The sequence below is a fragment of the Gorilla gorilla genome, chromosome 19, assembly GCF_029281585.2.
Source record: "Gorilla gorilla gorilla isolate KB3781 chromosome 19, NHGRI_mGorGor1-v2.1_pri, whole genome shotgun sequence".
NCBI classification, from domain to species: Eukaryota; Metazoa; Chordata; class Mammalia; order Primates; family Hominidae; genus Gorilla; species Gorilla gorilla.
The window spans coordinates 97,351,800-97,375,604 of NC_073243.2; the positions used below are offsets into that span (position 1 = coordinate 97,351,800).

General features: G+C 43.2%; 1 protein-coding gene and 1 long non-coding RNA gene across 6 annotated transcripts in view; one reads left to right on the forward strand and one right to left on the reverse strand.

Moving 5' to 3' along the window:
• Positions 1-16,987, reverse strand: part of OTULIN (OTU deubiquitinase with linear linkage specificity) — a 48,847-nt gene extending 31,860 nt beyond the window's left edge. For 2 of the 5 annotated variants that reach the window (XM_019013222.4, XM_063700841.1), the window contains exons 1-3: positions 16,727-16,980; positions 8,001-8,077; positions 2,206-2,300 (exon numbers count right to left, since the gene is read on the reverse strand). In XM_019013222.4, coding sequence (XP_018868767.1) covers positions 2,206-2,300; positions 8,001-8,077; positions 16,727-16,878 — 324 coding nt within the window. In that variant the 5' untranslated portion in view covers positions 16,879-16,980. Of the gene's footprint in view, positions 1-2,205; positions 2,301-8,000; positions 8,078-12,352; positions 12,736-14,989; positions 15,705-16,726 lie in introns of those variants that run through there. The other 3 variants (XM_063700840.1, XM_019013223.4, XM_055367585.2) reach the window with 3 other exon arrangements.
• A 37-nt stretch (positions 16,988-17,024) lies between these two features.
• On the forward strand, positions 17,025-18,605 carry LOC115931240 (uncharacterized). Its single transcript, XR_004067767.3, has 2 exons — positions 17,025-17,825; positions 18,292-18,605. It is a non-coding gene; the product is annotated as an uncharacterized lncRNA (long non-coding RNA).
• The last annotated feature ends 5,200 nt before the right edge of the window (positions 18,606-23,805 follow it).

Sequence of the window (23,805 nt, forward strand, 5' to 3'; positions counted from 1 at the left end):
TCAAGCAATTCTCCTGCCTCAGCCTCCTGAGTAACTGGGATTACAAGTATGTGCCACCAAGCCCAGCTAATTTTTTGTATTTTTGGTAGTGACAGGATTTCATCATGTTGGCCAGGCTGGTCTTGAACTCCTGACCTCAGATGATCCACCTGCTTCTGCCTCCCAAAGTGCAGGGATTACAGGCGTGAGCCACCATGCCCCGCCTTCTTTTCTTAAGTTAAGTGTCACTCTTGCTCAGTCTGGAAGTGAAACAAGGAAATGAAAATATTCAGTGACATGCTTGGGCACTCAAAAACAGCCATCCAATGGACCATTCTGAAACGTACCCTGAAAAGACACCAAAAAATCCTAGTGAGTCTGGTCCCCCAGCAGGCATGATGATGCCTGGCTTCTCCAGCTAGACACATGCACAGTCCTTGAGACTGACTGAACTGCCCACCATCTCCCTGACCCTGGGTCGAGTCAGCCCCTTAACTCATCCAACTTTTCCTTGACAGTCACTCAAGACCCACTTCCTACCCTGCACTCACACAAAGAAAGAAGTGTTACCCTCATCGTGGAGTGGACGCAATGCAGACCACCTCTGTCCTGTGTGTCCAGGTACTAGAACCTCATTACTAGCTGTTTTCAAGGTTCAAGTCATAGGATGATGTTTTAAGTGAATATAAAAGTACTTTTTTCCCCAATAACAACATTTTGAGGGTTGCATTTTTATTTAGTGGTCCAACCACTGTAACACATAAGGTTCCATCAGGCAGAATCACACCTACTAATAATTATGTACTTCTTGCCTATGGTAAACCTCAATTACCCCAGAATACTTATGCATATCCAACTGCAGTTGTACCTTTCCAAATGCATAAATTACTCCGGCTATTTCAGAATAAAATTAAATCTGAATTTGTAGAAACTTACTTCCAAAAGAATATTCGAAACAAAAATAGACAATTACGCCAATAAGGACTAAAATAGAATGGAGGTGAAAGCTGTTTTCAGGCATCTGAGATGCTCTAATTACTGCCATGGGTCCTGATGGGCTAGAGGTTGGAAAATCTGCAAGTGACCAACAGCATATTTAGCAAAAATATAAATGTTCTTAACCTCTGGAAGGAACTAAGAATTCCAGGTTTTTCATAATTGAGTTCTCTAACCAACGCCTAAAACACAAAGCATCTACATATCGGACTTGCAGAGAACTATCATCTGCTCTCAGAGCTTTACAAGTGGCAGCTAGATTTTTCTAAGGTCAGCCCATGGGCAGCTGAGGTACATGCTGAAAGATGAGCAATCATTTTCTATAAAAACGAGCTCTGAGGAAAAGACTAAATATTCAAATATTTAAAAATTTAAAATCCTAACCAAAAAAATGTTAAAGATATTTCTATTAAATATGACAGTCAGTATCTCTAATATATAAGAAGTGCATTCAAATTCATAATGTAAATAATCCCAATAGAAAAATGAGCAAAAGATAAACCCACAGGTTTCAAGAGGTCATGGAAGTCTTAGGTTAAATCTGCTATTTGACTGTTTTTGAGCAATTCACATGGTTCACCCTACTGATAATACCGGATTTGTTATACATCTGAGGGTAGAGCCCACAAGGTCTGCTGCTTGATCAGCTGTGTGGTGTATGTAGGCCATGGTGTCTGAGCTGAGTAATGAACCGGACCAAACAGTCACAGCAGGACCACATCATATGAATCTCCAATGTCATCCCACAGCCTTGGAGACCATCTTGAAGGGAGCAGTTCCTGATTCCCCTGTGTAGGGAGTCCAAGAAGGTTCTAGGCCCCAGGACCAGAGGGTGTGTAAGCAAACCCAGTGTGCTGTGGAAAGCAGAAGTGTGGAATCGGCCTGAGGCATCCCTGAGGCTTTTATTTTATAACACCAGACCAAAAAGGACATTCCCAAATGGCCCCAAGAGGACAACCAACAGCTGGCCCAACTCTGAACAGCAGTCATTTACGTGTTTTTCAAAGAAATTGCGTCACTGAATAACTGATGCTGATTCTATATTAATACTGTGACTTAAAATAAAACCCTTATCTTTGGAGTCTATTTCCTTATCTCTAAAATTAGAACACCAATAATAACGTCTATAGCAGTCATTTTAACTAATGTCTAAAAATATCAAATGACATATTAAACAACTTATGACAGACCATTTGAAAGACCTGAAATATGTGCACCTCTGTGTCATACCATTTTCATACACGTTGCTTTCTGTGTATTTCCCCTCCATTCTTTTTTGCAGTAGTCCATGATATCCATTTCAGGAGCTACGCTTAATCTCGGTTCTGTTAAAGAATTTAAAAAAAAAAAAAGCAAATAATAAATCAAAGCATAATCAGAATACTGCTTCAGTTGGGGGTTACCCTTCACTCTTCATTTTCTTTCTTTACATCAAAAAATCCAGAATTCAACCACTGCCTACCCGCTGGTCCAGACCACCATCACCTCACCCCTAGATAACCATGGGGGTCTCCCAATGGGTGTCCCTTGTCACCACACTCTCCAGACCATTATCCACATGATAGCTAGCCAGGATGATCCATCTAAATGTGAATCAGATGGTATCAATTACTCCTGGGCTCAGAGAGCTCCAGGGGCTCCTGCCTCATGGCCTTATTCCTCATATAGTCTCCCTCTCTGCCTCTCTGGTCTCTGCTCCTACCATTCCCCACACTGAGTGGGCTCCAGCCCCAGCTACAGCCTCCCAATACTCTCCAAAACACCTGGCTTGCTCTTCCCCGCACCTGCAGAGCTGCTCCCTCCCTCCACGCAGGCCTCTGCTCCAGGGTCAGCTGGCACCTTGTATCATAGTATCACACACATTTTTGCTCTCTATTCCTCTTATACCATTTGGTTTTTCTTCTTAGCACTCATCAACACCTGAAATATTTTTCTGTACCACTCACCCACCACCCCCCACACACACCCATACAAAAATACAGTAAAACACAAGCTCCTTGAGGGCAGGGACTTTGTTTTGTTTCTCAGTTGTGTTGTGTCCTCAGCATCTGGAGCTGCACTGACACACAGGTGCTCATGAATACTTTTCTAATCAAATTAGACGCGACAGTCTGAACTATGAGAAAACACTTCTAACAATGAGTAATCAGTTTTTTATAACCATTATACAAAGAAATAACATCTACTATAACAAAAATTACATTTAATTATCTTAATGTATTTATGTCCTACCCTGATCCCAAAAAGCTAAAAGTAGTCAATAATAAACCAGAAACTAACAGAACTCTCCATGTTTGTTAATCCACAGACCTCACCTGACTCTAACAACACATCCCCCAAAATTAAAAATACAACTCACCATCAGACAAATGTTATAGTGAAAAAAAAATGGCCTTTATATTTTCCCTAGTTTAATATATATGGTTTGGGGTTTGATTTTGTGGTATGTGCATATACACGCACATGCACATATTAGCGTGTGTGTTTTAGGAAGAAAAGGAGGTAAATTCTCAGGCACATCTTGACTTCCTTTTTAAATTACTGAAGACGTAGATGCTAGCAATGATTTTAGAATGCAGAAGTACCTTACAACATATTTACTCCTGAGCAAGTTGTACATAAAATAAAAATGTTTTATTCAACTAAATTCAACAAATATTTACTGAGTGTCTAAAATGTACCAAATATTGAGCTAGGAACTGGGGATAAAAGGTGATGAAGACAGGATTCTATCCTCAAGGGGCTTATGGACTGCTGGAGGAGAAAAGACAACAAGCACTTATAAACCAGGGTGTGATGGGTGCCAGGATGATTAGGAGCACAAAAGAGGCCCTAAATCCTCCTTGCAGTTTAGGTAAATTTTTTAAAAAAATTTTTTAAGTAAACTCTTAAGAACTGCTGATTTTTAATAATCTCATTGTGAATTCTTTTACAAAGAAAAGTAACTTTTTACATACAAGAGAAAATAATATATATACAGATAACATAGACATATTTATCTGTGGCACACATCAGGATTCACTTAAAAGTGAAGCAGACTCCTGAGGTATAATATACAGGGACCACAAAGACCAATGCTGCACAGCCAATCCTTAAAGAATCTTCATTTTTTTTTAATTCGAGAAATATTTTTTTGCGTGTCTACTTAGTGGATGGAAGCATTCTCATGTAGCTGTCTTTCCATTCCCCTGCCCAAAAGGGAAGAAATGCGAATGTCCAGAGTCAGGACACTTATTGGTCCACATTTTTCCTCCAGGTAGGGTTATGAGCCTGAACAGAAAGCACATGTCCAGCTCAGAAAGGGCCTCCTGGGAAGGAAATCTACCTTCCTGCTCTCCTCCCTGCAGTCCTCATTCCTGGGCACACCAAGACAAGACCTGGACAGGGTGGGGCAAGCCCAGCACCCCATGACTGAGGGGAGGAGGCACAAGCCTCACACAGGCCAAGAGACCAAGCCACAGGCCACAGTCAAGTGCTGAATCAGAGGCCTACGTAGTGTAGTGAGGGTTGGGAAAATCGGTACTGGCACAGCTGGCAGCATCAAATACCTGAATTCCCATTCTGCTGTGGTCCTCTGAGGAGGACTCCAATGGCTACTACATGCCAGGTACCAGGCTAGGAGCTGAAGATGCAGGACAAGGCAGTACCTGACCTCGAGCAGCTTACAGAGTTCAAAAGCAACTTTCTTTAGTTGCAAACTACACAGACGCTGCTGTTTTCAAAAAAGGACATTTCTAATGGCAAAAAAATAAAAAATAGAAAAATAGGGAAGTTGAAAACCAGAGTGGTAAGCCACAAGTTGAAATAACCAAGAGGCTTCATCTTTAACCACCACATGGGTGACAAAGACAAGAATCAGACCCTCAGAAGGCGGGAAGTTAAAACCGAAACCCCTCCGGAAAGCAGGGACTCTCAAACAGGGTGGAATAGGACAGGAATCTCAATCTTTGTCTGTAATGGGCCAGACAGGAAATAAGTTAAGGCTTGGAGAGCCATAAGGTTTCTGTCACAGTTACTCAACTTTACTATGCACGAAAGCCACCACAGACAATATGTAAACTAGTATGTTTCAAAAAATCTTTATCGACAAAACCAGGTGGCAAGTCAGATTTGGCCTGGAAACCATAGTTTGCTGACTCTCAGGCAAGGTGGAAAAAAATCTTTTCACTAACAGAGAGGATAAGAAAACTTTTTGCCTCAGCCTGGGCTCTGAGAGGGTAACAAATGTTATTTCAAGAAGGACAATGAACCCAGAAGGTCTTAGATGATGTGAGAAGTGTAAAGGGATCCATTTCACTCTCAGACTAAAGCTAGGAGTTACAAGACCCACCATAAAGCTTGATTGCCCGTGTGGGGTACAATGCCAGACAGAAGAGAATCACAACCGAGAGCCTACAGGGTGAAGGACTGTCAGCGGTAACAAACACCAGCTGAATACACACTTTCTTCTTAGGAATCTGACTAATGAGGACACTGCACCCTACATGAAATTTTGAACAACCACAGAGTAGAGACTGAGCATTCTTGAAGTTTCATGGAAGACTGGAACGCTACAGCCCCGCAACACGTCACTACAAAGAATATCTCCTGTGGCTACCACAGTGAAGAGTTCACCAATTGCTTGAGGGGGGCTCAAGAAGTATTATAAAAACCACACTGTGTATCATTTGTTCCTAATCACACATGACAATGCTTTTGTTCACCAAAAACAGAAGCCAGTTCTCAAAACAAAAAAGCACAGACAAGGGTCTTCTAAGGTTCATGGAAAATGAGTTTTATGAAAAAGCTATGGACGGATTTCAGTTTTTTTTTGGCACCATAATAAACTCATACTAACTTGTTATAACATGTATGACCAGGATCTAGTCTAAGGCACTAAGAAGGATAAGACATCAGCTTGAAAAGAGCCCCTATTAGAGCAACATGAGTTCTGCTAAAATTAAAGCAAGAAAAAACATCAAATTTATGGTGAAGCGTAGGTGAAAGAATGGTGAAATCACTTATGATTTATAAACAGTTTATAGGGACAGTGCCCCCAAAGAATCAGCAGCTTACAAATGGATAACTCATTTTCAGAAGGGACATGATGATGTTGAGGATGAAACCTGCAGCGTCAGACTATCCACACCAATTCAGGAGGAAAGTATTAAACTTGTTTGTGCCCTAATTGAAGAGGACCAACAATTAATAGCAGAAACAATAGCCAACATCATAGACATCTCAACTGGTTCACCTTACACAATTCTGACCAAAAAATTACAGTTGAGCAAAATTTTTACTCCATGGGTGCCAAAACCACTGTATCCAGATCAGCTGCTGACGAAGCAAAGCTTTCAAGGGAAATTTTTAACAACTGGGATCAAGACCCCAAAGCATTTCTTCGAAGAATTCTAATAGGAGATGAAACATGGCTTCACCAGTATGATCCTGAAGACAAAGCACATTCCAAGCCATGGCCACCAAGAGGTGGAAGGGGTCCAGTCAAAACAAAAGCAGTCTGGTCAAGAGCAAAGGTCAGGGCAACAGTTTTTTGGGATGTTGAAGGCATTTTGCTTGTTGACTTTCTGAAGGGCCAAAGGACAATTAATATCTGAGAGTGTTTTGAGAAAGCAAAAGCTTTAGCAGAAAAATGCCAGAGAAAGCTTCACCGAGAGTCCTTCTGCATCACAACAATGCTCCTGCTCCTTCCTCTCAAACAACGGCAAGAATTTCAATGAGAAATCATTAGGCATCCACCTTACAGTCCTCATCTGGCTCCTTCTGACTTCCTTTTGTTTCCTAATCTTAAGAAGCCTCTAAAGGACACACATTTTTCTTCAGCTAATAATGCAAAAAAGACTGCTGCATTCACACTGTTAAATTCCCAGGCCTGTCAGTTCTTTAGGGATGAGTCCAACAAATGGCTGGTATCATCATTTAAAAGTGGCTTGAAACTGATGGAGCTTATGTTGAGAAATAAGGTTTATATTTTTATTTTTTTTTTTTTTTTTGAGACAAGGTCTCACTGTTACCCAGGTTGGAGTGCAGTAATGCGATCACGGCTCACTACATCCTCAAACTCCCAGGCTCAAGCGATCCTCCCACCTCCGCCTCCTGAGTAGCTGGCACCACAAACGTACACCACCACGCCCGATTAATTTTTGTATTTTTTGTAGACACAAGGTCTCCTTGTTTGCCCAGGCCGGTCTCGAACTCCTGGACTCAAGCAATCCGCCTGCCTCGGCCTCCCCAAGTGCTGGGATTACGGGCATGATCCACCACACCCAGCCTTCTATCTTTCAATTCCATTTTTCCACAACCTTTTTGAAGTCTCCTTATACATTACACAGGTAATGAAAGAGAAAATGCCACTTGTGATTATTCACGGGGTATCCCAAAATCAGAGTAACCCTATGCAGCTCCTGCATGAGGCCACTCAGGGAACTAAGGATGTACGTCACATGCAACTTTGCCAGCCAAGTCTCCACGGACCAGCGGAGGGGTCCAGGAGTAACACCTCACTCCAGCAGCAATGGGTCCTGGTTGGGGTAAGATCAGGCAAGACAAGAAAAACACAGACATGAAATCACAAAACGATGAGACTCTGTGCTACTGATCCCATCACTGTCTTTCTTATTACTTAATCACATTCATATGGCCATCTGCATGCAAAGATGTGCACAGCCAGTTTCTCAGTTAAGTCTTTCCATTTGAAATGAAAAATGCACTTCAAATCTGAACTCTCCCTCTAAGAATATAAGGAAATCAAGAACTGAGAGAGGACGGTGTCAAGAGATTAAACAAAACAATCCTCATAGGTGTGAAAAACGATATGAATGTAAAGAATGCAGAGAGAATGCTTGCATTAAAATTTAAAAACCTCAGGAAACAGTCTCTAAACATACTTCAGCAAAACAATCAATGTAGATAAGACCATATACATAAGAATATTTCATTGATATTTTATGAAAATGGATATACGGATTTAACTGCATTTTCTGCTATAAACAATAAGAACTCTATAAATAAAACAATTCCAAACATACCTGATGCCCCTCTTTCATGTATAAGCAATTCTTTCTCCTTTTCTATTTCATCTGCAGCACGGTACATGTCCTCCTCACTGAAATTACACCAAAGCAGACATTTTCAAACACTTGTTGCACTGACATTTTCCGTCCTATTATACAGCTGCTTACAAAATGCATAATATACTAAGGGTTTAACTTTTTTCACTTTACATGATGATAATCTAATAAAATATGAGTCTTCTATCTTAAGAATAAAGATGCTTATGTTTTATCTCACCACTTTCTTCTACTTCAGAATTTCTTACTTAAATAAGACAAGTTACATCACTTCATTTGCTAGGTAGCTCTGAAGGCATTTTCATTGTAATGCCTATTAGTGCCTCAACTATATATCTAGACATCATAGCATGCATCTTATTAGTGAAGCTCCTGAACTGATTCTGTCAAGTTCCAAGAATGGAGATAGTGCTGATAAAAATATTTATATAGGAATGCAGGCCCCATTGCCGACCTTTGTAACGTGTCACAAGCAAACCTGACAATAGCTACCTTAAAAACAAGAAGAGACCATCAGTTATTACAAATCGCCAAAGCTAAAAAACCTCCTCGAAATCCTCCTGCTTCCTGACCCCACAATCAACCAGCCACCCATGCAGCTGTTACATAGATTCCCACTGTCCACTACTACCGACTTCTTACTCAGAGCTTCCTAGTCTCTGGTACTTTAGTTAACTAGCAAGAGCCCACTAAGTACTACAAAGGGAAAAAAATCCACTAGATGCTAGACAAAGATGAAGAATGGGACTTCTGGTTTGAAGATGCCCCCCTTTTCCCCCAAGATTCACCCCAAAATGACAATAAAGGGAAACAGAAACCCGAATTCTATCTTTCATGAAACCAGAAGGCAGGTGAAAGTCCAAAGAGCTGGAAAGCAGATGGAGTGGTAAATGACACAGGACAGGGAAGCCAAGGCTGGTAGATGGGCATCTGTGGCAGGCAAGCCAGAAAACCTGGCAGAACCCCAGAAAGGCTCAGGAACTGGAGGCATCAAGTCCTTCAGGAGGCATGAGTAACACACTGAGCCGAAAACAAGCAGACTAGCTGACCTTCACATAAGCAATGATCAGACCCCTGATTCCCCATACTCCTGCCTCATGAGCGCATACCCCATCCTCACACAAGGCTGCAGACCCAATGGAACACAGGAAGGAGGAGGTGCCAGGCTAAAAAAAAAAAAATATTCAGTGAATGACTGAGATACCCCTACCCCCAATTCCCTCATCACCCCAGCTCCTGGTATATGGCCTAGTACAGCTGGGGGAAAGAGGAAGGAGTCAGACGGCAAGAGACAGATGAAGAAGGGGTACTGGGAGGGCCAGACTGAGGAAGGAAGTCTCACATGTCCCCACTAAAACCTTTCAATGGTTCCCAAACACTCAGGGAACCAATGTCAAAATTATGACCTCACCCACCACTCTAGCCTGCATCCCATTATTTCCCTATGCATTACTCACACTTCAGTCCAAACGCCTGACCAACATTATCGTGTGCCCGTACATCTGTGATTTGCTCAGATGTTCCCTCTTCCTGAACGGCCCGCAACTCCTGACCTGCCCCCTGCCAAACACATCATGATACACGCCATGTGGGTAAGCCCTCTGCATGCAGAGTGCAATGATTGGAGTGGGGACCCAGGAATTAGACTGCCAGGGTTTATTTAACTAGTCCTCATTCCGATCCTTATTAGCTGTATGTATAACTATGACTAGAGTAACTACACCTCTCGGCATTTAGATTTAACCACCTGTCAAAAGGGCAGTAAGAGTATTCACCTCAAAGGGCTTTTTTAAGAAACAGATACATGGAAAATAATTAGCACTCAAAATTAAGTAAGCTATTCTTATTCTCATTTTATATCCACTGTTGCAAAGTATTAATGAACAATCTGACCAATTATCAATTTTTATTTCTTTTTTTCTCTCTAAATGTGTAACTGTGTGTATTTTAACGTTGTGAGGGTAAGGGAACAAGTATCAGAAAAAGGTACTTTCCATGTGCTTTTGCTTCCAGTGAGATTTCAAGTAAAAAGTGTGATGCCATCCTTAGAGCCCATGCCAGAGGTAAAAACAAACAGAAACCTGATTCATGGGGACCATACATCAAAGGCCTAAAATCAAAAGTGACCAAATGTGTTCGTCCTTCTCTCAATAATTTAACAACATCTTTCAGCCTCTTTCCTGGCTTTATAAAATAAGGGACAAATTCCAATCCTGTAAAACAGACATTTAAGCAAAGCACTTTCATAGTATCATTATCAGAGGCATATATCTTTGGGCAAGCCACTTCCCCACGGCCTCAGTTTTCTCATCTTCAAAATGAGAAGACTGGAAGAGGCCGTGTAAGCTACATGGTTCCTCTTCCAGTTCTTTAGTCTAAGTCTACGAAAACTGTACTTCGAGCAAAATCTGTGGCTATACTACATGCACATTTGGCTCCACTTTTGTTCTTTCTTTTTAATCTACAAAATAACCAAAATCCAACATCAATGCCCAGAGGAGGTTCTCTAAACAAGCAACTCTCCATCCCACAAGTACAAATTCCTACAAAGGCCAACAGGAAAGGAAAGGAAACAAACAGCAGAACAAACAGGAGAACTAAATACAAAGGGAAGCTGAACGGGAAATTACTGGAAATAAAGAGCAGAGATTCAGGATATATGAAAAAAGCAAAGCAGAAATGGAAGAATAAGAGAACCAGAGTATAACCAAATTGCCTTAACCACAACCGAATTTCACTCAGATCCTGTGCTCAAACATCTGCTAACTTCATGGCCACCAAGGACATTCAGAAAATGTAATACAGCCTTTACTAAAGGCCACCATTAAAATAAAAATAATCCTGCTTAAAGCCAGGAGTTCAATACCAGCCTGGGCATAAAGCAAGACCCCGCCTCTACAAAAAAAAAAAAAAAAATTAATTGGACATGCTGGCACTCACCTGTAATCCCCCCCTAGAGAGGAGGCTGAGGAGAGAGGTATCACTTAAGCCTAGGAGTTGGAGGCTGCAGTGAGCTATGATCACCCCACTGCGCTCCCGCCCAGGCAATAGAGTCAGACCCTGTCACTAAAAAAAATTAGTTAATTAATTAAATTTTAAAAAATAATCCCGAAGAATAAGTTTTAGGTTTGAGCAATGAAGCGCAATCAATATATTCAGGAAGGAGGACATTTCGCAGGCAGAATGAAATAGTTACCCGTCTAACAGAAAGATAAGCAAACAGAAAGAGAGGAAGAAACAGAGCAAAAAAATAATAATTTTATTTTAAAAATACTTCACTCAATAAACTTTTGCTTTAATTTTTTAAGTATTAAAATAATAAAGCTGAAAACAATGACACAATGAAATGATACTAAAGGCCAGGAATCTGAAACAGGTAGAGGTTAAGTTTACGTTTTTGTTATGGGATGGGAAGATAATAAAACAATGAGGAAAAGGGATTTGGCAACCTTTTGTGTGTCAAGTTGGGGTAGTGGTGGAGAGGTATCCACTCTGACACAAAAGAAACCACTGAAGCTCAATGACTCAGGTGATCACCAGAGCAAAAAGTTGTGTGGTAAAGAAAAGTTAAGCCAAAGTCTAAATGACTTGATTTTCTGGCAGTCAACCTCAATTCCACAGTTAAAATTTGTTAAAGGATACAAATAAAGGATAAAACTACAGCTGGATAGAAGGAGTAAGTTCTAGTGTTCTATACCATTGTAGGATAACTACAGTTAATAATCTACTATATAGATTCAAACAGCTAGAAGGATATTAGGTGTTCCCAAAACAAAGAAATGATAAATGTTTGAGATGATGGACATGCTAATTACCCTGATCACTACAGTTATGTGTACCAAAACATCACTATGTGCCCCATAAATATGTACAACTTAAAAATAATTAAGCCGATTTAAAAAATTATATATGTGTTTTTTGAGAAAGGGTCTCACTCTGTTGCCCAGACTAGACTACAGCCGTGCAACCACAGCTCACTGCAGCTTCGACCTCCTGGGCTCAAGCAGTCTTCCCACCTCAGGCTCAAGTAGCTGAGACCACAGGCATGCACCACCACATCTGGCTAATTTTTAAAATTTGTTATAGAGTCAGGGTCTCACTATGTTGTCCAGGATGGTCTCAAAGTCCTGGGCTCAAGAGATCCTCCCACCTTGATCTCCCAAAGAGCTGGGATTACAGGTGTGAGCCACCGTGCTCAGCCTAAATTTTAAAACCAAATGCTAACAATTCCTAGTTAGAAAATTCTTAGTTTTGCACCATGGCATTATTTTAAAGTGTATATTTTCAAGTTCCTATTAAACAATATTTACCTGTTTTCTTTTTTTGAGACGGAGTTTCGCTCTTATTGCATAGGCTGGAGTGCAACGGCGCAGTCTCGGCTCACTGCAACCTCTGCCTCCCGGGTTCAAGCAATTCTCCTGCCTCAGACTCCTGAGTAACTGGGATTACAGGCGTCTGCCACCACACCCAGCTAATTTTTGTATTTTTAGTGGAGACGGGGTTTCACCACATTGGCCAGGCTGGTCGTGAACTCCTGACCCTGAGGTGATCTGCCTGCCTCGGCCTCCAAAAGTGCTGGGATTACAGGTGTGAGCCACCACGCCTGGCCTATTTACCTATTTTCTCTTAACCTAGAGATAAAATATTTTATTTTTGATATTAAGGCAACATATCCAACTGAGTAAGCTATATAACGTTGCATACTAAATTATAACTGGTACCACTTGCTCTGTTCAAAGACCTGCATACCAACCAATTTTTGAAAACTTATTTTAAACATGCTTACTGTACAGACACAAAATTATACTATTCCCAAGAGCAAAAGCTGTGAGTTAAAAGCAGAGCTTAGTGAAGCCAAAGGCATTTCTGTGAAGCCAGTTTTTCAATTTTTGATTCAAGCAAATACGTATAGAAAAAAAATCAATTCTAATGTATATGCAAAGCTAACAAGACAGAATTTTAATCACTCACCATTATGAACCTTTTAAAAGTTGTTCCCCTTAGTTGTCTATAAGAACTAAGTATGGCTTTTTTTAATTCAACTCTCTGGACTTGAACCCTGCAGTTCATACTTAGCCTCTCCTATGAGACTAATGGCAACACTAAGGCAATGTTGGTGAGACAGTGTCAACCAATATTACACTAACACACCTTCCCACACAGGCACAGGAAAAGCAAAGACCACTCAACCCAGCCTTTCTTCACCACTTTGCGGTTCAGAGATGGGTGAACAACACATCAAATACAGGAAAGTACCGGCACCCAGGCCAAAATTCCACCCCTCTTCTGCAAGTGGACTTTCCACGACTGGCTCATGCTACTCCATGTGACTTCCAGAGGTATCCGGGGTCAATGCAGCCACTCTCAACAAGGTTTGATTCTTAGAGACATCCCAGCTCTGGGCCTCAAAGCAGGCTCTTCATGAGGTTGGGAGAAAGTGGACTTTATCCCTACTCCGAACTGTAGCAGCATCTGGGGGTGGGGTGGGGCAGAAAATACATCCACAAGAACAACAGTGTGCCACTTTTTTTGTTCACAGCCCCTCTGAGAATTCAGATTTCATCAGAACCTAAGCCCAGAAACATACATAAAATTGCTTTCAATTTCAGAGGGGTTCACCGACAGTATGCCTCCACAGATTCAAACCCTGTCTCACCCTCAGACAGGCAGAGAAGGGCCATGGAGTAGTCTCTTCTCAATTCCCTAAGCATTTCTGGCCTAGCCAGCAACCATGTCCCAGGACCAGATCAGCAGGAGTCAGATATTGGGGGTGGAGTGAGCAGGGGATACAGCATAGAAGAGCAGCAGAGGGAGCTTGAAGGTAAACTAATCTGGTCTGACAAAAGAGTTCTTCAAATATGACCCTAAGTTATGTTTCAAGCCATCCTTAGGACTTGTCCAGGAGATGTGAGCCAACCACAGCTCTCAAATGAGCTGATGGGTGTATGGAAAAAAGGAAGGAAGGGGGAGAGGGAAAGAAAAACTGCAATGAGATATACAAAGTAGTTCATCACTGGGCACTGTGGCTCACGCCTGTAATCCCAGGACTTCAGGAAGCTGCGGCAAGAGGATTGCTTGAGCCCAAGAGGTAGAGACCGGCCTGGGCCACATAGTGAGACTCTGTCTCTACAAAAAGTAAAAAAAAAATTAGCTGGGTATGGTGGCGTGCACCTGTTGCCCAGCTACTTAGGAGGCTGAGGTGGAAGGATCGCTTGAGCCCAGAAGGTTGAGGCTACAGTGAGCCATGATTGTCACTGCACTCCAAACTGGGCAACAGAGAGGGACCCTGTCTCACAAAACAAGAAAACAAAGTAGCTTATCCATGTGGTTAATGTTTCTTTTCCCCCACTTCTCTCACGTGTGAAATGCGATGAGCTTAGTGGAAAGGAAATCAAGAGTAACCTAGTGTGCTACCTAGGAAATAAGCCATCTCTTTCTCTACTCGTCACCACAGCCTTCAGAGTCACATCCCGAATGTCTAATTCAGCTGCAGAAGTTGGGCTATGATTTGTATTTGTAATTACTGTCCACTGAATGTATTAAAAATGACTCTATAGGATATCTCAAAACTTCTACAGTCTTACAGTGTTCACACTACTAAGTGTAAACATTTTAAATAATTCCTCTGCATAGCAAACCCAACTATCTGGGCGGAAAGAAAGGCCTTGGCTCCAATGACAAAAAAACACAGACTAAAAATGCACATTACACTATTTAAATTGATACTCAACTATTAAGCTGTATATATCATCATGCAGGAATTGACATGAATACCTTATATTGGAAACTTTGTTTATATGACAACTGTAGTAGTTTCTCTAGCCCGTGAGAAAATACCATAGAGAAACAGCCCACTACCCAGATACTGCCGAGTCAGAAAGATGGAAAAAGGCTAGAAAGTCCAAAACTTGAGACATGATGTTTAAAACGTGACATCTTAAACTCACCTCTCTTGTTCTGCCCCATCTTATGAGAGGTGAAAGAGAATGAGATAATCAAACACAACAAAAATAAGGATAAAACAAAATTAAGCTGCTAAAAACCACACACACAAACCGGAACATCTACTGGGAAGCGAACTTGGGAAGCAAACCAAGGGGGGAAAAAAAAGTGAAGTTGGCTGTCACTATAAATCATGTCTCTCTGCCTGGTTTTGCTGAGGAAGCCCAGAAGAGGTAGGGGGAGGTTCCCATTGATGCATCAGGGTCTCTCCAGCCAAGCTACACTTTAAAAATCTGTGAATGTGTAAAATGACAAACCTAGGCTAGTTTTTTTTTTACATTCCTTTCAGCTGTAAGTCTATATAGTTCTACTAGCAGCAGACAGAAGAGGCACCTGTGCCACAAAAACTTTTCAAGAAAGAGCACTCTTCCTATCATTGTCTGTTTTCACAGGTGTTCTGAATGAGAATCATAGCCACCAGAAAACTTGCCAAATAACTACATATACTTCTGAGAACATGGTCTGGCTTCAAAGTTTCTGCATTGCTCAGGAGGCATGACACAGCTGGGGCTGAGGTGCAGCACGTGAGACAGGGCATTAAATTAAGCGCACTGTTCTCACCACCAGGGTAGAAGGCAGGCAAAGCAGCGATTAGGAACCAGCACGGGCCCGTGGAGCAGGGCTTGGGGGCAAGAGACCCTCTATTAAACCCTCTGCAGAGTCTGAGGTTAAGTCTCCCCTCCAATCTCATGCTAAAAGGTAATCCCGCTGACTTTCAATCTTATTTTCCAGTGGCCATTAACCCATTAAGTGTGAATAACACCATCCCAAGGGGGTTCTCAACAAATGAGAATGTCTAAGTACTATGCAAATATGTTATTATATCACAATATCTACCTAACAGGCCTCCAAAGGACCCCTTTTTAGGAATTTTTTTTTCAAAAGTTCTAGCAGTGCTTTTTGCATTTAAACACATCTTAAATTTAACTTTCCAGCCAGTTAAAATATCTGTCAAACTGGCTGTCTGTGTGCTTTCATAATTTCTTAAATTCCAAGGGCATTTATAGGTGCCTAAAACTTGAAAGTGTAGAAAAGTTTCACTCGAGTTTCTATTCTGCTTCCACGCGTACCCCCAGACCCTTGCAGAAATTAGGAACTCTTCCCAGATCGTCTTCTTCACAGTACAGTAAGAAATTGATCTAACCAGCACTGACTTTCCTTTTCAAAAGGAAAAGCGGGAAGGCATACTAGTCAGGCCGTTAAACGGTCAGAGAGAATGGGTCAGATTCTCTTTCGGTCCAAAGTCTGTCCAACAGGTGGGACGTCGCCTCCAAGAACAAGTCGCGCAGCTCCGTTCTCCGGCGGCTGCAGCAGGGGCGACCTCACTTCCTCCCTGTGCCAGGCTGAAGGAAAGATCTAGCGGGAACTAGTAATAAAATACATCACTTCTCGGGTTTGCTTCCCAAGTTTCTGGAACTTTCTTTAACTTCAGACATGCAGATATCAGAAATGAGACGGGAGGGGAGTCACTGTGTGACCAGAATTGTGAGGGGCCCTGGGGTTAAAAATCTGCACTCGGACACTGGGAAAACTGTCTGCCAATTCCTCCTTGTCGCCAACGGCCTCACTCAGAATCGAAGACGCCCAGGGACCCTCCGCTGACGACTCCCCACCCCAGCCCGGCTTCCGGAGGGGACCGAGCCCGCCGCCCACGGCCCGCGCCCCGCGCCCCGCGGACTCACTGCTCGGCCGGGCACTGCATCTCGGGCCGCGGCTGCCCGCTGGCCGCCGCCTTCCCGCCCTCCCGCGCCGCGGCCGCCGCCTCCCGCGCCGGCGTCTCGGCGCAGCTCGCGCCTGGCCACGCTTCGGGCTGGGGCATAGTCCCCCGACTCATGCGGTCGCTCGCGGCCGAAGGGGTTCAGCCGGCTCCGAACGATCCGGAGCCCCTCCCGTCGGGGTGCCAGGCAGTGGCCGCAGCCTCTCAGCCGCCGGGGCAGTTTCCGAGGATCCGCAGCGCGCTTCCGCGCGCGTCACCGTGGCCCGCCCCACGGCCTCTGACCCTGCGCGAGGAGGTGCGGCCGGAGGCTGAGGGGCCCGGACGCGGCGCATGCGCATACACGTGTGCGGGCTGAGGCGACGGGGCCTGGAGAGGGAACCGCGCGCTGTGGCTGCTGCGCTCGCTCTGTCCCCGGACGCCGCTGGCTTGCTTCCCTTGTTAGCTGTGTGGGGACTGGCAGAGGGTGTGAGAGCGGGAAACGACCGGACGAGCGGCGGGGAGCGTCCTGGGTGAGGAGGAGGAAGTCTGGTCTTAGGTGTGAAGGATGCTGACGCGTTCCGGCGCCTCGCGGTGTCACTCTCGGCTTCTGAGCGTTGCCCTACGCCGCAGCGGGTTTTCCTCAGCTGTGAAGCGCGGCTGCGTCCTGCCCGGGCTTCCCCCCGCCGGGACGGTTCCAACGCCCGAGCCCAGCGGGCTTGGGCTTCCGCTGTCGGGCCAGGCTAGTTGCTCCGGGGCTGGGAGTTACGGCACCGGGGTTGGGGCAGAGAAGACGAACTAGTTCAACTCGACCCGGTTAAGCAAGCGCAGCAGTGTGTGTTCTTGGATCATAGTATTTCATGTAAACATTTTGATTTAAGAGAAACAAAAGGGAAAATATTAACCGTTTTCAAGCATTCAAAGGCGAAATGCTTCATCTCTGGGATGGAGTAGAGGAGTAGCCTCTGCGGTTGAGTTGCAGTCGTGGGTGCAAGAAGCAGCGCTGAAGCAGAGTGCAGCCCCGGAATAGGGCGGGATGGAATGGCCTGGGCAGTTCAGAAACCCGCGAGGAGTCCAGGGCGGAACAGGTAGGGAGCAGGGGATTGTATTGAAAGATGAAACTGAAAGAGGGGTAGTGGAGACCAGATCAGGAAAAGCCATATTAGGCTAACTGTGGCGCTTATGCTTAATCCTCATTGACAGATCTTGAGATCATTTTGAAAAATCACTTTGTCTTCAGTTTGGTAAAAGTTTGGAGAAGGGCAGGACTTGGAAGACCAGCTTAGGGAGACTAAATAGTAGTGACCTCCAAGGGAGAAACTGGACAGAAAGAATATTTATATTTAGTGCCACAGAACTCCGGGGGTATTGTTTTCTCCTTTAATTTTACTTGAAAAAGTAACAAATGCACATGCTAAAAAATTCAGAGTGTACAAAAGAATATACAAAGACTATTAAGGTGTGGGATTGTAGAGGGTTGAATAGGATCCCCCAAAATTCACGTCCACCTAGACCCTCACGATATTAACTTACTTGGAAATACGGTTTTTGCAGATGTAATTGGTTAAGATGAGGTCATGCTGGTATAGAATGAGCCCTAAATCGAATGGTTGGCGCCCTTAGAAGAGGACACATAGATAAATGAGCACAGAGGGAAGAAGGCCATTTGGAGATAGAAGCAGGGATTGGAGTGATGCAACTGGAAGCCAAGAAACGCCGCAGAATGCCAGGAGCCAGCAGAAGCTAAGAAAAGGCAAAGAAGGATTATTCCAAAGTGCCTTCCGAAGAAGCTTGGCCCTGCCAAAAACCTGATTTGAGACTTCTAGCCCCCAAAACTGCAAGAGAATAAATTTTGTTGTTTCAAGACACACAGTTTGTGGTCCTTTGTCATGACCACCCAGGAAACTCATATAGGGATCAAGGTGGAAAGGTTATAAATTCTGTCAGGCCAAATTTATTGATATGGACCCACCAGAGATTCTGGATTCAATGTTTTATCTCAGAGGCTTAGAAAAAGCTCTAATGCTATGTTTAATCGCTGAGTATGTCTTTTCCAATTATGCATGTCAAACTAGGAAAATAACCACAGGATGGGTTTGGGGACCCACTGAGCCCACCGTGAGAAGGATCTGAGTGAAAACTCCATTGATCGTTTAACCTCCATCCACCCAGAAGGGCCTATGCTAAATGAAGTTGAAGCGACAGAACTGCCTAGGTATCTGTAGAGAAAGGTATCCACAGGCTTGGGGAGATTGGAATATTAGAGTGGATTTATCATTTAAGACCTGCTTACCCACCCCAGTAGGGTCCAGAGGACATACCTTTCACCATGACTAAGAAGTAAATTTGTGAGGAGAATCCTAGCATCCTTGAAGAGATCTGTGGCTGCTCTTCTCTTTAGTCACATATATCTTACAGTGGAAACTGCTACCATCAAACTAGGATTCCTAAGTGTCCCCCCAGGGTGGCACTTAATTGCCAAAAAGTAGGTGGGCATGATTACTATAATTACCAGCAGAGCTAAAACAATATTGTCTTACTTACAGAGACGTGTGCTGTTGGCTAGTTAATCGTTGTGTCTTTAGGAAACAGATATCCTAACTTGCATCACCAAAACAGTCACAACCTCTCAATCAATTCCCAGACTTGAGCCGGTTTACACTCTCAGAACTCTGAATGAAGGAGAGGCTGGATCCTCTTGAGGAAGGACTCTGCTACATTGCCAAAAATGTATATTGTTATTTCCCCCGAAGAGACCAATAGCCATCTACCAGGGTAACTGTGCACTGGGGGAAGAGAAATAATCAGATTTGTCAGGGATTACTACACAGTGGCTCTGACCTGATACTAATCTGGGGAAACCAAAAGCTTTACTCGGCCTACCAGTCAGAGTAGAGGCTTAATGGAGGTCGAGTGATCAATGGAGTTTCAGCTCAGGTTCATCTCTCATTAGACCCGTTGAGCCCCTGGACCCATCCTGTGCTTCTATTTCCCCAGTTCCGGAATGCATAATTAAAAGAGATATACTTGGCCGGGCACGGTGGCTCATACCTGTATTACCAGCACTTTGGGAGGCCGAGGAGGGCAGATCACAAGGTCAGTAGTTCAAGACCAGCCTGGCCAACATGGTGAAACCCCGTTTCTACTAAAAATACAACAACAACAAAAAAAAAATAGCTGGGCGTGGTGGCAGACACCTGTAATCCCAGCTACTCAGGAGGCTGAGGCAGGAAAATCGTTTGAACCTGGGAGGCGGAGGTTGCAGTGAGCCGAGATCGCACCATTGCGCTCCAGCCTGGGCGACAGAGCAAGACTCTGTCTCAAAAACAAACAAACAGAGATAGGCTCAACAGCTGGAAGAATCCCCATGTTGGTTCCCTGACCTGTAAAGACTTGTAACAGGAAGGGCCAAGTGGAAGCCACTAGAACTGCTTATACCTATGAGAATAGCAAACTAAAAGCAATGCCACATTCTTGGAGAGATTGTAAAGATAAGTGCCACTGTCAAAGACTTGAAAGTTGCAGAGGTGGTGATAACCACTACATTTCTTTTCCCCTCGCCTATTTGGCATGTGCAAAACAGAAATAGATTTTGGAAAATGACAATAGATTCTTATAAACCTAATTACATGGTGACTCCAGTTGCACTGCCATTTAGATGCTTCATTACTTGAGCAAATCAACACATCTCCTAGTACTTGGTATGCAGCTGTTAATCAGGCACATGCTTTTTCCCTCTATACCTATTAGAAAATACCATCAGAAGGAATTTACCTTCAACTGGCAAGACCACTATACAACTTCCTGTCCCACTACAGGGCTAGATCAACCTTTTAGCCCTATGTCATAATTTAGTCTTCCCCTTCCAAAGAACTTCGTACTGGTCCATTACATTGATGATATTATGCCGATTACTCATGGTGAGCAGGAAGTAGCAATTACTCTAGACATATTGGTAAAATATTTACATGTCTGAAGACAGGAAATAAGTGTCACAAAACATCTGGGGCCTTCCACCTCATGAAATTCCTAGGGGACCAGTATAGGACATGTCAAGATATCACTTGTAAGCTGAAGAATAAGTTGTTGCATTTGGGCCCTTATACAACCAAAAAAAAAAAAACACACACACACACACCACAATACCTAGTAGGAGAAGAGAAGGCTCTAGAACAGGTCCAGGCTATTGGGCAAGTTGCTCTGCCATTTGTGCCATATGATCCAGCAGATCTGATGGTACTCAAAGTGTCAATGGCCGACTTAAATGTTATTGAGAGGCCACGCACAGTGGCTCACATCCGTAATCCCAGAACTTTAGGAGGCCAAGTGGGGAGGATCACTTTAGCCCAGGAGTTTGAGACCAGCTCCACCTCCACAAAAAAAAAAAAAAAAAAAAAATGTAATTAGCCAGGTGTGGTAGTGCATGCCTGTAGTTGTAGTCTGTCCTAACTGCTTGCAAGGCTGAGGCGGGATCCCTTGAGCCCAGGAATTCAAGTTAGAGTGAGCTATGATCATGCCCCTGCACGCCAGCTTAGGCAACAGAGCAAGGCCCTTTCTCCCAAAAGATAAGTAAACACTGTTTAGAATTTTGGCAAGCAACCATAGGTGAATCACAGTACAAACCCTTAGGATTTTGGAGCAAATCTCTGTCATTGTGGGTAACTACTCTACTTTTAAGGAACAACTTTTGGTTTGCTACTGGATCTTAGAAACTGAAAACTTAAAAACAGGCCACCAAGTTAATACGTGACCTGAGCTCAGTGATAAATCATGTTGATGGCATGTAACCTTCATATGATCAGATGAAAATGGCATTGTACTTCTGTGGTTTTCCTCCCCCAAACCCACAACCCTAGTCCAATTAGAAAAAAAAAAAAATTAGACAATTCCATTAGAGGGGCATCCTACAAAATATTTTACCAGTACTCTTAAAACTGTCAAGGTCATCAAAAACAAGAAATGTATGAGAAACTCACAGCGAAGAGGACAGATGGCAACTAAATGTAATTCTGGTGTCCTGGGTGGGATCCTGTAACAACAACAAAAAAAAGACATTAGGTTAAACAAGGAAATCTGAATAAACCATGGACTTTAGTTAATATATCAGTACTAGTTCATTAATTGTAACAAATGAAGTGGTTCACTTTGGGTGTAATCCCAGCACTTTGGGTGGCTGAGACAGGAGGACTGCTTGAGCCCAGGAGTTCAAGATCAGCCTAGGCAACATGGTGAAACCCTATCTCTACAAAGATAAAAATTAGCCAGGTGTGGTGGCGTGCACCTGTGGTCCCAGCTACTCAGGAGGCTGAGGTGGGAAGACTTCTTGAGCCTGGGAGGTTGAGGCAACAGTGAGCCATGATCGCACCACTGCACTCCAGCCTGGGTGACAGAATGAGGCCCTGTCTCACAAAAAAAAAAAAAAAATAACAAACTTACCATAATAACGTAAGATGTTAGTAATACAGGAAGTTGGATGCAGAGTATACAGGAACTCTGTACTATCTTCTCAATTTTTCTGTAAATCTAAAACTGTTCTAAAAAATAAGGTCTCTATTTTTTTTAATCAAAAATAAAACCCAGGTGGGGTGCGGTGGCTCACGCCTATAATCCCAGCACTTTGGGAGGCCTAGGTGGGTGGATCACGTGAGATCAGGAGTGCGAGACCAGTCTAGCCAACATGGTAAAAACCCACCTCTACCAAAAAATACAAAAATTAGCCCGGTGTGGTGGCATAAACCTGTAGTCCCAGCTACTCAGGAGACTGAGGTAGGAGAATCACTTGAACCTCAGAGGTAGAGGCTTCACTGAGCTGAGATCGTGCCACTGTACTCAATCCTGAGCGACAGAGTGACACCCTGTCTCCAAATAAATAAATAAATAAACTCAAACCATCATATCATAAAGTGTTAAACCAAGACCTTCCAAAATAAGAATATCCAGTCATTGTTCTAACTTTGTACTTTAATTTAAAAAATTCAGTGTTGTCCATGCGTGGTGGCTCATGCCTGTAATCCCAGCACTTTGGGAGGCCAAGGCAGGTGAATCACTTGAGGTCAGGAGTTTGAAACCAGCCTGGGCAACATGGTAAAACGCTGTCTCTACTGAAAATACAAAAATTAGCTGGGCATGGTCGTGATCACCTGTAATCCCAGCTACTCGAGAGGCTGAGGCAGGTGAATCGCATGAACCTGGGAGGTGGAGGTTGCAGTGAGCCGAGATTGCTCCACTGTACTCCAACCTGAGCAACAAAGTGACACTCCATCTCAAAAAAAAAATTAAAAATTAAATGTTAAATCATTTTGTCTTTATCTTTTAAAATTTCTATTGTGTGTATGTTTCTGGTGTACATAATAAATACAGAGATGCAGCGTGAGTTTTTAATATATTCATATTTGGGATATGCTAATTTTTACTGATATTACAGAACAAAATGATTAGAGGGATGTATATGTGTATTAAATAAATAAGTCAAAAACTAGGGTTTCTTTTTTTTTCCTTTTTTCTTTTTTTTTTTTTTTTTTTTTTTTTTGAAATAGAGTCTCGCTCTGTCTCCCAGGCCGGAGTGCGGTGGCGTGATCTCAGCTCACTGCAACCTCTGCCTCCCCGGTTCAAGCAATTCTCCTGCCTCAGCCTCCCAAGTAGCTGGGACTAAGGCGCCCGACACCACGCCGAACTAATTTTTTTTTTTTTTTTTTTTTTGTATTTTTAGTAGAGACGGTTTCACCATGTTGGCCAGGCTTGTCTCCAACTCCTGACCTCAAGTGATCTGTCCGCTACGGCCTCCCAAAGTGTTGAGATTACAAGCATGAGCCGCCACGCCCGGCCAAACACTAGGGTTTCTTAGAGACAGTCATGAGAATAAAGCCCATGAACTGTGATATAATTATAACAGCCTATGCTTATGTCAAGATAAATAAATAACATAAAAACCCATAAGCTTAAGTAAAAGTCTATGTAATCACTTACAATGTGTCAGTTTTCAGTTTCTTCTTAGAATCAAACATTAGATAAATACGGTATTGTAATTTGCAAATATTTGGTAACATTTTCAATCAATCACCTTGAATT